Source organism: Alligator mississippiensis, chromosome 9 (assembly GCF_030867095.1).
Source record: "Alligator mississippiensis isolate rAllMis1 chromosome 9, rAllMis1, whole genome shotgun sequence".
In the NCBI taxonomy this organism is placed as follows: Eukaryota; Metazoa; Chordata; order Crocodylia; family Alligatoridae; genus Alligator; species Alligator mississippiensis.
In genome coordinates, this window is record NC_081832.1 from 15,869,428 (window position 1) to 15,885,413 (window position 15,986).

The 15,986-nt window shown below is 41.5% G+C and overlaps 1 protein-coding gene across 2 annotated transcripts in view; it reads left to right on the forward strand.

Annotated features, from left to right (window-relative positions):
- Nucleotides 1-14,789, forward strand: part of SLC13A3 (solute carrier family 13 member 3) — a 48,690-nt gene extending 33,901 nt beyond the window's left edge. For both annotated transcript variants that reach the window (XM_006275233.3, XM_059733176.1), the window contains exons 7-13: nt 185-280; nt 1,879-1,983; nt 3,057-3,154; nt 4,443-4,555; nt 4,931-5,092; nt 6,514-6,651; nt 10,945-14,789. In XM_006275233.3, the coding sequence (XP_006275295.1) occupies nt 185-280; nt 1,879-1,983; nt 3,057-3,154; nt 4,443-4,555; nt 4,931-5,092; nt 6,514-6,651; nt 10,945-11,130 (898 nt within the window). In that variant the 3' untranslated portion in view covers nt 11,131-14,789. The remainder of the gene's footprint in view (nt 1-184; nt 281-1,878; nt 1,984-3,056; nt 3,155-4,442; nt 4,556-4,930; nt 5,093-6,513; nt 6,652-10,944) is intronic.
- Nucleotides 14,790-15,986: the final 1,197 nt, after the last annotated feature.

A 15,986-nucleotide genomic window follows, 5' to 3' on the forward strand; every position in this document is an offset into this window, starting at 1 on the left:
GTGCAAACACAAATGCCGTGCCATGCAAACAAAAATTCACCACACCAAAAAAAAAGCTGCATTTAAATTTTCAGGTGGTCTACATTAAATCCCGTGTCGTCTACACACGCCCATGAACATCGGTGCTTGAGTTGCATTATGGGGCTATACCAAATAAACTGTGTTTTTGTTTCCATGTTGATAGGGGTTGCAGAAAGAAGAAGTCAGATATAAGAGTGGATGCAGAAGCTCAAGCCAAAGCAGTAATAAAGGAGGATTATCAGAAACTGGGGCCAATAAAGTGAGTTGCAAAGGAGGAACTAAAATGATATAAAAACCAACTAATGGAGATATTTATTTCATAGTGTATGGAAGGAAAGAAACTGAGAATATTTGCTAGAATGAGAATGAATTTCTGCTCAGTGGCACCAATGACCTCTGCATTTGCACTCTCCAAGCACACTCTTGCAATCTTCACCAATGCTAATAAGTGCAAATAGTAAATTTGTAGCTCAAAGACCTATCAAGAGTACATTTCAGTGTGTAGTCAACAGCACTTGTGCTATCTCCTTCAGATACTGCAAGCCTACCAAATAAGAAACAGAAACAATACCAAATGCCTCACCCAGTGAACCAGCACATGGTGAATTCTGAATATTTGAGAAAAGCTGTTTATGAACGATCTGTAAAATAGGACTTTCCTGAAGACATTCCTGAATCTCTGTTTATAGTGGATATGATGAAAAGTATTGGTGGCCTGCTAGTGGGCAGTTTGATAATTTTTTTCAATAAATTGTTAATTGTTAATTATTCCCTTAGACCTATTAATCAGTCAGGTGAATGGAATTGAAGATGCTTTCTACTTTTTCAGGATAGAGTTTTAAGTATAACACAGCTTTAACAGATTAACCCAGATCCATATGTCTACAGTAATATAGTTTTTGGAACAATAAAATGTGTCAGTTATATACTGGAGGGAATAGAAGGGAGCCCAAGATGGTAAAACTCAGCATTAAATGACAGAAGGTAGAACTAGCATAGAAAAAACAGAGTCTCTCTTAATATAGGGCTTTAGATGTTTCAGATTTGGTAAGCAACATTTGAGGCATTCAAAGTTAATGGACAGTTCTGAAAATATAATAGTTCTGACTCTTGTCAGGTTTGAGTTTTCCCGTATATAAAAACACGCTCCCATACTCACAGAGATGTTGTGAAGCTTCAATGATGTTTGTGCTGCATTACCCACATTTTAATTATTATTCTTGCAAGTGGAAAGAGATGTTTCTTCAAAGACTATTATCTGGGCTTGTGCTCTAAGTGAAAGAAATTGGTTTATTTTTTTCTTCTGTTCACTACATTATGGACCAGCCTGCAAAATGTCATTGTAAGAATCAAAGTCCCATTTTGAGTTTGAGAAGCAGAGATAGTCCATTAAGCCATGCTCTACCAATTTGATTAACAACACAGAGCTTAAGATCAACTCAAGTGATTTTCTTTTCCATGGTTTAAGTATCTTTCCTTGCTTATGCTTTTGTGAGTTTTCAAAGCGGTATTTTGTGGCGTATCTAAGGGAGTGAGGGTTTAACCAAAGGTCAATGAACTTTAGTCCCTGACTTCAGTGGGCCAGGATTTCTTTACTGGAAGTAGCTTCTGCCAGTGTCACTATTTGCAATTCAAAGATCTCCTTTGCTCTCACTCATTCACATCATGGGGTACCTTCTCCATTCTGCTCCCAGAGAAGTGTGATCATCGCTCGTTTTGCCATGTATGATGTTCAGTCTTAGTCACCCATCTGAGCTGAGGCTTGAATTGAAGTAGAATCATCAGCTAAAAGAAAAATATTTTGTTGTTTGCTTCATTATCACGACTGGCTTTTAATTGTATTTTCTTATCCCTTAGATTTGCAGAACAGGCAGTTTTCGTCCTCTTCTGTTTGTTTGCAATCCTTCTGTTCTCCAGGGACCCAAAATTCATCCCAGGTTGGGCAAGTTTTTTCGCACCTGGGTAAGTTTCTATTGTAATGCTTTCTCTGGTACTTCCAAGTCTTCTTTTCTATTGTTCTGTTTTATGCTGTTGCTTGGTTTCATGGAATAAATTGAGTGGAGCTAGTTATTTCGTTCTGGAGCCATTTTAACTGTTTATGTTTCCAGGAGGAGGTAGCTGAAACCCAGTGGGATACCAGTATTGAAAATACTCATGTCTATTTTATAATATTCCTAGGGTCTGAGCTCTAGGAATGTTTTTTATAGATGTATCTGACACAAAATCCTAAAGGCTTTATACAGGTTTATTGATTTCAGCAGAGGTATGAACTGAAAAAAGACAGCAGCAGCTGACCCTAAGAATGCTTTCTCCTCCCTGCTTTGCAAGCCTGTCTCCATTGTGACTTTCAGACCTTTCACATGTGAAGACAAACAGATAAAACAGTAGGGGAATAATAATAGTGTTCTTTCCAGACACAAATGTCTATTTCTATTTCTCAAGATACCCTTTTTAGCAAATACTTCCTATTTAGAAAAGCCCTCAAGTGCACACTTGGCTTTGCTGAGATCCCATATATAGCCTTATAGATTAAATTTGTTCTCTGAAATTAACAGTTACTTAAAAGAGCACGCTTCTGTGTTTGGCTGAATTTGATTCTACATTTTTATCATGTTCCTCACCTTCGAATCTGAGCATCTTTGCAAAGAGATCATAATCAAAATCAGGCCACTGACCTAGTTTTACTGCTTCTGTGCAGCCAGTTAACGAAATCACACCAACCTCCCTTTATCCTTTATCAGGATTCTTCAGAAAACCTCAAAAGTGATCCAGTCATGAGGGAAGCAAGGGCAATGCTGTGGTTATTTGTTGGTTTTAACAATGTTTTTTGTGTTTAGTGTTTCTGGTCAGGTTTCTAGGTTTCTGTGTTTTAGAAATGTTGCTTAGTGGGGAATTAAAAAGTGGACTGTGAACAATAAGAGTTGCTTAAACCCAATAACAAATCCTAATCTTCTTTAGTAAATCCTGATTTTCACAAACTTTGCAAATTTTAAAGATTTTTGCTGCTAACGAGTGTTTCCACCCCTTCCTGACAGGTTTGTCTCAGATGCAGTTACTGGAGTCACCATAGTGACCATATTGTTCTTCTTTCCTTCACAAAAACCATCCTTTAAGTGGTGGTTTGATTTAAAAGGTATGTGGTAAGCCCTTTAGGGCAAGTACCCTTGTTCTCATCTTTGTAGTTTTCTATAATGCCAGTATACAGCAGCAGCCCAACATGTATTAAGGCAAAATACTCTGCAATAGATGACATGGGTAATCAAAGGGTGCCCCATGGGATTATAAAGTGTGGGACTGTTTCTTCTAAAACACCTGAGGATTTAAGAGCTGAAGTCTTATTTTCAAAATTAATTAGACCATGCCCAGAGACCATTAGAGGATTGGGGCCTATGTACCTAAATCTTTTGAGTATTATTTGTGAATACACTATTGCTACTTTCATCCTTAAGGATGAGGTAAAGCCTATGGAGGTATCAAGGCTCAGCTTGTAGTTCTCCATCTCAGCACAGACTGAGCCCAGTTGTTTCATGTCATGTTTCCGATGGATTTCAGGCTTCTGACAGGTTTCTAACCAGGCCCTTTGTTGGTGAAAATGAGGACAACCTAATTTCACAGAAAGTCCCACTAGCCTACCCCTCCAGAGGACAGGACTCAGTCTATTTGCTATGAAGAAATAGCCTTGTGAGGGAGATACACTAATATTTTTCCTGTGAGGCCCTTGGGTCTTTGAGCTGCAAGTAGAAAATTATGGTGAACTTTTCTAGCAAGTGGAGCCGACATGGAAAAGGAAAAATCTTTGTGTGGTACATAACCTGAGAAAGCTTTACTTACGTTTCAAAAATCCATTGGAGGGAGAAAAAAAACTTTCCAAGAAAACTTGATTGCTAGATTTTTTTTCTTCTTATTATTGCCCATTTAATTTAAATGGGATGACCTTTAGCTATATTTTAGGATCATAGGGAAGTAGGGCTGGAAGGGACCTCAGGAGGTCATCTAATCAAGCCCCTTGCTTGAGGCAGGATAATACCTAACTAAACCATCTCAGGTAAGTATCTGTCTAACCTGCTGTTGAAAATTTCCAAGGATGGAGATCCCACAGTTTCTCTAGGTAGCTTGTCCCAATGCTTGTCCACCTGTATCATGAGAAACTTTGTCCTAGTCTCCAACCTAACTGTCCCCAGCTGAAACCTGAGGTCACGGTCCTAGTCCTGTCTCCCATGACTATGGAGAAAAGTGAATCTGCAGTCTCTCTGTAATCATCTTTCAGGGAGGGCTATTTTAATACTTATCAAGTATTTTAATATTTATCAAATGATCACCAACCCGTCTTAGCACCACGGAATAATGCAGTTGCTTTATCAGGTTCCAAGTCATTTGTTCAATCTTTGGGTCTGTGTTTGGGGCAATCTCTCTCTATCTAGCACCCAACACTGAGAATCAGCCCTTGCTGACCTGGAGAAAGGCTCAAGAGACCGTACCTTGGAACATTATCTTGCTGCTCGGTGGAGGGTTTGCCATGGCAAAAGGATGTGAGGTAATTTTCAGAGAAATGCCCATTATTACATTACATTACCATCATCTAACAGGGTGGCCCTCATTTTGAAAGGTATCAGTTTGGCTTCTAACTTTGTATTTTGCCAATTCGTGGCATGTAAGACATTTTGGCCCAGGTATTTAGGTGATTAACTCCACTTGATTTCTGTGGGAGTGAAAGTCCCTAAATAGGTTTACATATCTGCCCCTTAATAGCTAAGTGCTATAATATGCACCACTAGATGGCTGAATTTCAGTTGTGGATGGGTGAATCGATTCCTGTTTTTCTGTAGCTTACCATTTTGTGAAATGAGCTGTCTTTTGTGTGCAGAAATGCCCATATACACACCTTACTATGTCTTCTCTCCTCCTGTAGGAGTCAGGCTTGTCCGTCTGGATCGGAGGCCGTCTGCAACCCCTGGAGGGTGTGCCACCTCCCGTGGCTGTCTTGCTTATCACCATAGTGATTGCCTTATTCACAGAGTTTGCCAGCAACACAGCCACAATTATAATCTTCCTGCCTGTCCTGGCAGAACTGGTAAGATAGTCCAGGTTACAAGGATAAGCTCTCTGGTCTGTCTGAGTGCACCCTCTCAGAGCCTTTACCTGTTCTGAAGCAGACTCCTACAACCCTCCTTTTCTTATATCTGGGCCTGGGCTACAGTTTCTCTTGTACCAATCCTGGTGCTACAGCAGATCTGACTTGTTTTGGCACCTTCAAGTCTTCCCTTTGGGAGCCTGTGACCAATATTTAAGACAGGTGAATAGCCAGCTTGTCCAGCCAAAGGATTATTTAATCTTAATAGCACAAATAAAGGGTAAAATAAAGAGAGAAAGGACTTTAATGCAACAAAAAGTTCATAAGCATTTCTTTCTTGCTGTAAGCCTTACTCCCCCATACAAGTAGGCCAAACAGATCATTCTCTTCCCCACCCTCTAGCTGGAGTTTCTCTGTTTACATCTGATTCTCTGCAAACAACTCCAGACAAAAGCCTCTCTCCTGTCCTCCAAGAGTGTGTCCTTATGAATGTTGGGTTCCCAGCTTTGTCTAGAAAAGAAAAACTCTTGTATCTTTAGCTAGAGCCTGGATGTAGCATCTTTACAATTTAATAACGTAAGCATTGCCTAACGATGATGATGACCCAGGGGTATACTTATCTAGGGCCATTGTGTTACTTTCCTGCTAGTTTCCTAACAGCCTGCTGTTCCATATGCATGCAATAAGCATACAATTAACCCCATATTGCCTAACCCTAACTATTCAAATAAACAGGGAATATATAGCATTAAGAAACTATCAGCTTCACATCCATCACAACCTAAATACCCATGAAAGTGTTTTGCTCTGTTGTAGTAGCTCTCCCTCAGTCAGCTGCAGAGGATGCACTAAAGAAGCTGAAACCCAGGTCTGTAAAGATCATGTAAGCAGCCACAGATCGCCTCACTTCATCTGCGCACTAACCCCAGCTGTCACTCGGGTCTCTTTTTTGGGGTCTAGGTGCACAGTAATGCATCCAAATGCACCAAGGCCTTGGGGCTTAATCACACCACGGTGTTGCCAGTGTGTTCTAGAGACTGGCTTCTTGCTTCTGCCACTGACTAGATTACAGGTTTGACTTTGGACAAGTCACTTCTTTCTATGTTTCAATTTTCCTATCTATGAAAAGAAGCTAATCCCACCTATGTTATCAGGTTTGGGCTCTGATTAACATTTTGGGCCGCTTTGAAATCTTTGGAAGCAAGATGCTAAAGGAGTACCTGGGGCAAAGTCTGAGCACAGCAGAATAATAAACTTAAAAAAATTATTAGCACTAGTACAGCAGGATCTATGCTATTATAGATCATAGAGCACAGAATACTATCATGCAAAGTGCAGTTTACTTGTCTTTTGAGATGCCTCTGCATTTTAACTTAATAAACATCAATGTTTTCCTTTCCTCTTGTGTTTTTTTCCCCAAGGCAATTCGTCTGAAAGTAAATCCCCTGTATTTAATGATACCAGGAACTGTGGGGTCCTCCTATGCTTTCATGCTGCCAGTTTCCACTCCCCCAAACTCAATTGCCTTTTCTTCAGGACACTTGCTGGTCAAAGACATGGTAAGTTGTTTTGTATTTAGAAATCACTGAAGGGAAGAGTTTAAAAAATAATGTTGAGACATTCTACCACGTGAGCTTTTTAAAAACACACGTCAGCATTTGTTTTTGGTAGTGTCTAAAAATGTAAAGTACCTTGATCTCTGCCATGCAAATCTTGCTGCCTTGGACTGTCTTAATTGTTTAAGCATTTATGGAACAAATTTTGCCCTTGCTTAAACCAATGTGAATCCAGAGTAGGTCAGCTGCCTTTAGTGTAGTTGCTCCCATGTAACTATTAAGAGCTGAGTGCAGTGAGGCATGTAACTGCCTCCCAACTGTTATTAAATGATTGTATAATTGTTAATTATATTATAATGAGGGGGTCTTCTGCTCCTCATTTTGCCCAAGTTTGAGATCAGATCCATATGGCAACTGGCCTTACAATCATGTCTGCCCTGTGGGGGAGCTAGCAGATGTTCTTTGCACTTTCCTTCACAGTCTTTAGCATGACACTTCTCCTTTTTATGATTAAGCTTACATGGCCTTAACGGATGCAGAAAATGTCTGACACTGGTTGGACATAATTGGATCTGTGGGTATCTGAGCGCATCTACATGAGACTTTTACTGCAGAGCAGCCTGATTAGCTTCACAGAAAAGCCTGTCTCTACCTGAGTAGCCCTATTAAGCCGCAGTAAACTAATTAACTCTACCATAGGTTATTACTTGTAAACACAAGTACTATCCTGTGGTAGTGGCATTATTTAGTGCATAGCAGTGCATGTATACACACTGATGGGGCTAGCTGGTTGGGGGCAAGAGGGTGCTTCAGTGTAGAAGCTGCCTACCTGGCTCAACATGCTGTGGTCCCAGGCATATGAAGATGCAACACCCAGGAGCAATAAACTCTGATGTGAACTCTGCCAGATTTTATTGTGTTGCATTCATTTCATGTGTAGACATGCCCTCTGAGAGCAAAGGGCCCTTTCTTTCACTGGCTTGTGTTCTAGGTTAGGACAGATCAAGCCAGGAAGTTATGGCGCATCCCAATTAACCTTGGTCAGGTATTGTAGGTGCTCTTTATTTTCATTATCTTTATGTGAAGTGCAGGTCAGACATTCCGTGGCTTTCTTTAAGTGCATTGTATCTGATCAAGGGTTGGATTAATTGACTTAATTAAGACAGGTTTTTCTTAGCTGAGGGGTCTGGCTTGAGCTGATATGCTTGAACCATTATTTGCCCAAACAATTCATGTTCAGGAGCATGATAGAGGGAAATGAATTGCAAGGAAAGACAGGCGAAGCCCAGGGGAGCCAGAAAGATGAAACACTACAAGTTAGAACTGTCCAGGACAAGCAGCTAATTCAATATTTTACAAAGCTTAATGGGGAAGGCAAGTATGAATTCTCAGATGTGCTGTCAAATTCTGTATAGAAACTAAAGTTACAGCTTGTACAACAGTTAATGTGGCTAACAAGGAGATGTGCTACTTCCTACAAAAAGAGGAAAGAAGATGCAAGAGCTACTCAGAGACTTAAAGGAAAAAGAACCCTGTTCTCTCATGTTCTGGGTGAATGCCCTCACTGATGACCTGCTGTGCAAGGAGACCCTTTCATAACTTTCCTCTCCTCAGCTGGGTATTGAAAGAAGCACCACTATATTTTGTGTATAGAGACTGATCCTGTACATGTGCATTGAGTATGCTCTAGGAACACGCACCATAGCAAGCCTCTCAGGAGAATGATGGGCATATTTTCCTGGGATGCCATAAGCTAGAGAACAGCCATGGCAGGGTGCGATTGTTCTTTCAACCAGACTATGGTTTCCTCAGGTCAGACTGCCTGGATGCTAACTTGTTTCCTAATCTTGCGTCCTATCTTTGCCTGACCCTGAAATGGAGAGCAAGGTGGTTGTGCTGCAGTGAAAGCATAAGTGGAAGATGCACGTGAGGGCAAGTGAGGTGAGAAACCAGGCTAAGTCTGCTTATTGGCTGGAAGAACCTGTCAGTTCTTGCGAACCTCCTCCAATTCTTACATTCTCCTATTCAGTGCAACAAAGGAATGGTGCATGGGTGGTTGAGTTTGATCTTTACTATGCTAATGCAGCATGTTAGCAACTCGATCTCCCTTCTGGTCACGAGGCTTATGAAACCAGTACTCAATGCAGCAGCAAAGACCGCTGGTGTTCCCATCCAAGTCAACAAGTTACGCTTTGTGGTTATATATGCTGTTTGCAGGGGCAAGCCCTAAGGCTTTGCAACAGGGGTGGTTGAATGCACTGAGATGAGGCTCACATTTTCGATCTGACACCATGGGAATCTGGCTAACTGTGTCAGCTTTTCAGCAACAGAGCCAGAGGAAGGAAATGCTCCTGCTAAAGGTGGTTAAAGAATTGAAAAGTCAGGGAAAAAAGATACAAGTTGCTGAGCAGGGGATCTGATCTCGTACTCATCTACATTTCATTATGCTGATCACTCCCCAAGCCCCAGCAGGAACCTGAGGAAGCCAAGCTCATGTTCACAGCTTAGCTAAAGAGAGGGGCTGATTTTTATGTTTAGGGTCAGTTCAGGCTGGAGCTTCCCTCCCTTGCCTTCTTTTATTTATTCTAATGTTAAATGAGATAAACCCAACCAATTCCCTGGCTTGTTTGAAAGAACAGTTTGCTTAGGTGCCAGATTGTTTCCCTAGTTTGTATTCTGCTCTTGTCTAGTTCCAGGAGGAGGCGATTTGTATCAATTTCCTTTTGTGTGGATGAAAAGAAAGTCTGGTTTGTAAAAGTCCCTTTCAGTGGCACAGGCTTATCCAGTAGCAGCAAACTGCTCAGCCCAAAGGAGGCCAGCATGCCCTCCCATCCGGTACTTTCCTATCTAACCCCAGTTCCCTTTGGCCACAAGTGTGCTAACGTGCCCTGTACTGGAGCCGCTACAGAGCAGCAGCAGCAAGTGGCTGCTAAAGTCTGTTCTCTCCTTCCCTTTGTACCCGTTGCCCTGCTTTCGACTGGGGTTAAATTGTTGCCATAGTTGTCTGAGCTTGTGCCTTGGTTCTGAGTGGAGTGACAGCTGAATACCTAGGAAACAGCTGGCCAAATCCTGACGCTCCTTCCCAGTTTTACTCTGGCTGAAGCCAGTGGGCCTATTGCCCAGTTAAACACTGAACAAGGCTTGGGAGAAAGCTGAGTTTCTAAAGCAAGTAGATGTGCTGTTTGCCAGCCTCCTGCTGCCTTTGGTAGCAATGGGCTCTGCTGGGTTTTTCCTCTGTTAAATATGGTAAGGATTACATAGTAACCTTTTTCATTTACTCGTCTTTCCCTCTGTCTACATACTGCTCGACTTTTATGGAACCCTTTGTTCCTATTAATTGATTGAAAGGATCCTTGGTTTTGCTCATTCACTGCACATAGACCTTTATTGTATTGCAGGCAGGGGTGCTTTTCTAGGATGAAAATAAAACAGGAGCTTTGGGACAGAGAGGGCTTTTATTCATTTTTTTGAAGAGGGATTTTCAAATACTCAGCATATGCATGTTGTAGCCATGTTCCTTAGATTTAGAGCCTTAGGAGATCCTTTCACTGCTGCAGAAATTAATCTTAAATACAGTCCACAAAACACATTGATAGCATTGTTAAAAAGCCTTCAAAGGTTCTGAGCATCCACTTCTCCCAGTGAAGAAGAGCAATAGAAGCTGCATCTGCTCAGTCTTTCAGCTCCTGCTGACACCCTGGGCTAAGCTTCCAAACTTCAGTAGTACAGGGTTGGGTCCCAATTAAATAAATCAAGTATGCACATTTTTTTCAGCATGGAAGGAATCCCACTGACTACTTATGTTTTGCAAGTTAAGCATGTCCTAAAGGGCTTTGTTGGATAAGGACCTGTGTGGGATTTGGGGGAGTGGCTTTGGAAAGTCTAGTTTAAATGTTTTTAATAAGGCCCTGCTACACATTCAAATTAAAGCTGGATAGAAACAAGCTACAAAATTCATATTTTCAAGCATTAGTGGTATAGCTGGTTGGCTTTTTAATAACTGAATAGTCATTTTTATTGTATGATAACTCCTTTGCACATGTGGCTGGTCTAAATTTATTGTATGATTAACAAGTTAATTGTGTGATAATTACTTTGCACAGGTGGCTGTTAAAAACAGTACTATTACACCGTTAACCAGTTAATTGCATACTTTATATAACACCAGCAGGGGTCAATGACTGATAATTAAACCCTGTGTGGTCAGCCCCAGCCTAGTCAGCTAGGCTCCTTGCCTCATATGCTCTGGGTTTCCAGTCTGCACTCAGGTGTAACATATTGGTATTTCTTTCACAGGCAAGAACTGGGCTTCTCATGAATCTCATGGGGGTTCTGCTCCTCAGCTTGGCTATGAACACCTGGGCCAAAAGCATCTTCCAGCTGGGCGACTTCCCTGCATGGGCCAACATCCATGCGGAAAATGTCACAGTGTTGTTGACAGTTGTGGAGAATGTCACTTTAAGCTCGCTCAGCAAAATATGAGCCATGAAGTCGGAGGGACTCACTTAGGACTTGAGCACTGGAATCATTGGAGAGAATGAATAGGAGAGGCCTCAGCACTGCTCATACCCCAAAGGACCAGCCACTGCAGTCAGTTGTTTTATGTGTATGAATATTGTACATTGTCACAACATAAATGTTTCTCCTTGTGGAAGAGTCCCCACATCTCCAACAGATACCAATCAGAGTGTTCAAGAGAACTTAGTCCCTCATATGGAAGGACATTCATACCCTAGTAAGGGTCTGACAGTACCTTGGGAAGATACTACTTCTGTTAAAATCTCTAGGAGCTTTGAAGTTAATATCAATTAGCTAATTTCCGATACCCTGACTCATGTTGGATAGTAACTGCACTTCCAGGCATGGAGTCAAATGAGGCCATTTAAGGTGCTACTCAGTATGAAAAAGGGTATCAGAATCTGACCCAGCAAGAGGCAGATTGAGCTCTGTCATTCTAAAATGCTCAGTAGAATCAAGATTTCATTAGGATCTCACAGGTGATTGTGCCATGTAGGATGAAGACTGTTTCTTCAGATTTTCATGAAAGGATGACTCAGGAGGTGTCTAGCCAGAACATGGCTTATTGCTCCACAGTGAGAAAGTTTGGAAACACCAAGGCAGAAGTGTGTTTCAAAACACATTAATTACTTTGAGACTTTTTCAACCCAATAATTTCTAGCCCTGCCTTCGCACTGACTGGACAAGTGGCAATTTGGGGCCAAATACAAACCTGACATAAATCCATGGATATTAATGGAGTTACACTACTGGTAGGTATGGCCTGTTTTAAGTTCATGAACTTTTTAAACTGGAGCTTTGAGGTTGCCTCACTCATGAGAAAGCTGCTAAGTCACAAGTCAGTGACAGACTGCAGAGGAATACTACTGACATTTTTGAAGAATAGCTTTTGATTCTTATATTTTTTAAATCTGATTGCTTGGATCTTTTTAATGAAAGAATATGCAAATTGACCACAAATCTCATCACCATTGTAGCCAAAATCTTTTAATTTGGGCATGTAAGAAACCAGTATATTTAATTAAAAAGATCTATGTTTAAAACAGATGGCTTAAAAGATGAGGGCTCTGGTGTGATACAGGAGAGGTGGAAGAGAGAGTCCTTGCACTGAGTTGGATATTGGACTCAGCTGGTCCCAAATTCTCAGCTGGTACATGCTGGCCGATTTTCAGTCAAGTCAGTGGAGCTAAACTGATTTACACCAGCTGAGGAGCGAGTTCTTCTCTATTACTCCTATGTTACTGATAACAGTCGGTGTCAGCTCTAAGAGCAGACAGGGTAATTTATCCATCAGACCCAATTCTCTCTTTAATCATAGTTGCTGCTGCTGTTGTGCAAATGACATTAAGATTACATCACAGATATGAATGTTTGCAAAGGTCATGCTGAAACCACCAAAACAAATTTACTGAAACTAGATCGGTCTCCATGCAAAATCCTCACAACTGTGGAAACTACAAAATAAAATGCATTCATTGGCAGGTCACGTTATGATGTTGTATCTGTAGATCACAAATGGGAAGGCTTGAGTCTCCCCTTTCAGTTGCATTGAATTCACTCTAGTGACTTAATAGACTTATATGGTAGGAGGAGAATGGGGTTCTGCTTGAATTACATCTGTTCAGCTCAGCCTAGAAACCATCCCAATGAATGCAAATATTGAATGCAGATATGCCATTTTTCTGGCAATCAAGCCAGAGATGCAGGGTGGAAGAGGCACGTGCAGGGTACCAGAGGCTGAAGCAATTGTATCTGTGCAATGCCATGCTGGGGAATAGGTGCTAGGAGAGCACGCTCATTGCTGCTTGCACTGCATGCTCTGAAGCATTAAAGAGTTGCAGAGCACATGCCCTCACTGCAGGCTGTGAGGTGCCATGTCCCATGACTGACTGGGCACCCTCCTCTGGGGAGCGCAGCGAGAGCTGGGCTTTGCTTGCGCTCCATGGTGGGGGGAGCGGGGTGCTAGCAGTCTGTGGCTGGATCCTAGGCTGCTGTCCTGTCCTGTGGGGCTGGAGAAGGCCCTAACTAGGTATCGCTCCATCTGCCAGAAATCTCATAAAAGCAGCTCATAGGATTTGGACACTTTTGTAGCACTTTCTAGGCAAGGCTCTCAAAGTGCCTTACAGATGCAACTACTCCAGTGAGGAAAGGCAGTTTTGTTACTGCTGTGTTAAATGTGAGGAAACCGTCGCACAGGCAGGATAAAGGACTTGCCCAAGGCCACACTGTGGGAGAGCTAGGAACAAAATGCAGGTGCCCCATCTCCTTTTCCCATATGCTACCCAAAGACTGAACTTCTGCTCTCTCTAGAAATATCCTTATAATCAGGACACTGATCTCAGAGCCCAACAATGGTGCATTCCTAAGGGCTTCGATGTTTCCTTGCTCTTATGCAGCATTTCTAAGTATAAAGCATTATATAATATTGTTGTATCCATTAATTTGTGAGAGTATACATGTCCCCAAGTTTTTTACTTCTACCCCCTAAATCTGTGCAACCTGTTTCATGGGTTTAAGAGTATATTATTTAGCATGAAATTCTCTCTTGCACTTGGTGCTACTAGTGACTAACTCCCAAATTCATAGCAACAGTTTTATAATGCCTCACAAACCACTTTGCCTCTTTCCAAATCTTTCCAGTTTGTATAGCTCTCTTGCTAGCTCTGAAGCGACTCAAGCCTAAATTTTTATCAGATCTGTATGTAATCCCGACTAAATTTAAGTCTTAATTCTTCATGTTCCTCACCACCTAAGGTGAAATAGCCCACTGGTTATTAAGGCTGTTTGTAGACACGCTCACTGTTTTCTAAACTGTGTTAACTGATTCACATCACACAATTTGAATCAAATTTCAGTTAAAATTAAGGGTTAATAGACAATCATTGACCTCAGGGAGGTTTTTGTGCATTTCTGCACTTCTGCAGTAGAGATGGCAGGAGGCATCTGATGCCAGACCTAGTGGTGGGCATGAGCAGCAACAAGTCCTAGATACCTGCCGTATATACATGTTAATACACTTTAAATTGCCTAGTTCAGACTCCCTTAGCCTGCATTAACTTTAATCCTCATTCAATGAGGATTAGTTAATTTGGGCTGGAGCTAATTTTAATTCAGACTAAAGATGTCCATGTGAATGTAGTGATGGCTGTAATCCAGATTAAACCTAGAAAAATGTAACATCTATAAATGACCTAAGACAGCTTTCCAGGCTCCAGGTACACAAGGTGATGGGAGATTTGAAAGTCTCCAGAGAAGGACATTTGAACTACTCTGTTAATCTTCTATAATTTAGACCAAGTTAGTATAAAGGAACTTTATCGGCATCTGCACCAGCTTTCTTTCAATGTAAAAACCCAGTAGTCATCCTGAGAACTATTCACTTGTTCTCTCCTGTTAATTTTAATAAATAGCAAATACCATTCACTCATTAAAATTTGACATTCAGAGTATCCTCCCTTTATGTCTTTGTATCCAACCCATATCCTGGGTGCAATTCTAAATAGTCGCCTGAGATGTTCAGATTGATACAAACTTGGTTTTATTTATAGTAATAAAAATAATGCATTTTTATTTTTCTGCATTTTCACCTCAAAGGCAATAAAGTGCTTTACATGGAAGAATCACTACCTGTCTAGTTCTTACACTGCCCCTATCACCATTGTAACTGAGCCCCTCTACCAGTGAAATGCAGCTGCCTCTAGGGCTATACTTAGCAGGTACCAGTTCACAGCAGCTCTTCTAGGAGTTTAGACCCCAAAGTAAAGAAGACTTTTATATACAAGTGAAACAACAAGGGGAGATCTGGGTGGCTAATGATAATTTCCCGAGTTGGAATTGGTCAGGAAAGAGGGTTCTAAGTGCTCAGAACTGTGCGATTGGACCATTAGTGACCCAAAGTGGCAAATGACTCCTACAAAGGACAGTGCTGCCCAGTAATAACTACAAAGCGGCACTGGTTTCCCACTGACTCCAAAGGCAGAGTTCCATTTACTGAACTACCACAATGAGTATTTCTTGTAGTGCCCGACTTTTCCTTCAGGTCACCCATCCAAAGGGAAACCTGATCAGCTGTAGAGATCAAACAGGCTTGAATCATGAAGTGGTATGGCAGCATCCAACCACGAGAGGTCACAGTTGCTTCACATAGAGAAAGATTTCCTCCCCCATCACAAAAAAACCCTCTTTTCAGTGAAGGCAGTTGATGTATTATGCACTGGAAAAGTTAGTGGTTGGGATTTCTGGCTCATCTGCAGCAAATCAGCAGGCTGCATAGAAAAGAAATAAGAACCCAAGCTCCAACATTGCTCCATGGCCTCTCTGCTGTCCCCTTATTATGCAACATGGACCAAAAAACTATTTATCCACCAATGCATTTTTGCAGGTGCATTAACTAAATTATATAATAACTGGAAAAGAAATGGCACAAATTCTAAATCAGAGAAATGCTAGGAGGACAAGAAAGCAATTAAGTGAAAGAGGAGTCATGTTTAGAGAAGAGAGTTATTGCAAATTGGTATCACAGATTCTGATTTTGTGTGTGTGTTCATGTGTTCACATGCATGTGCGCATGCATGTGACTTTATGGCCCTTGGCTGACAGGGTCTTTTGGGACTAGGTAGTGAAACTCTTCAGATCAGCGATTCTCAGCCAGGCTGTTGCAGCAATCCAGGGTGCCATGACATCCTTTTAAGGGTAACATGAGGTGCCATGCAATGTCAGCACTGTTAGGTGTGGAAACATCTACGCGATTCACAAAATAAACTCAGAGATTTCAAACAAGAATCCAAAGTGTCAAAAGCATTCTGACCTGTTGTGGGCTT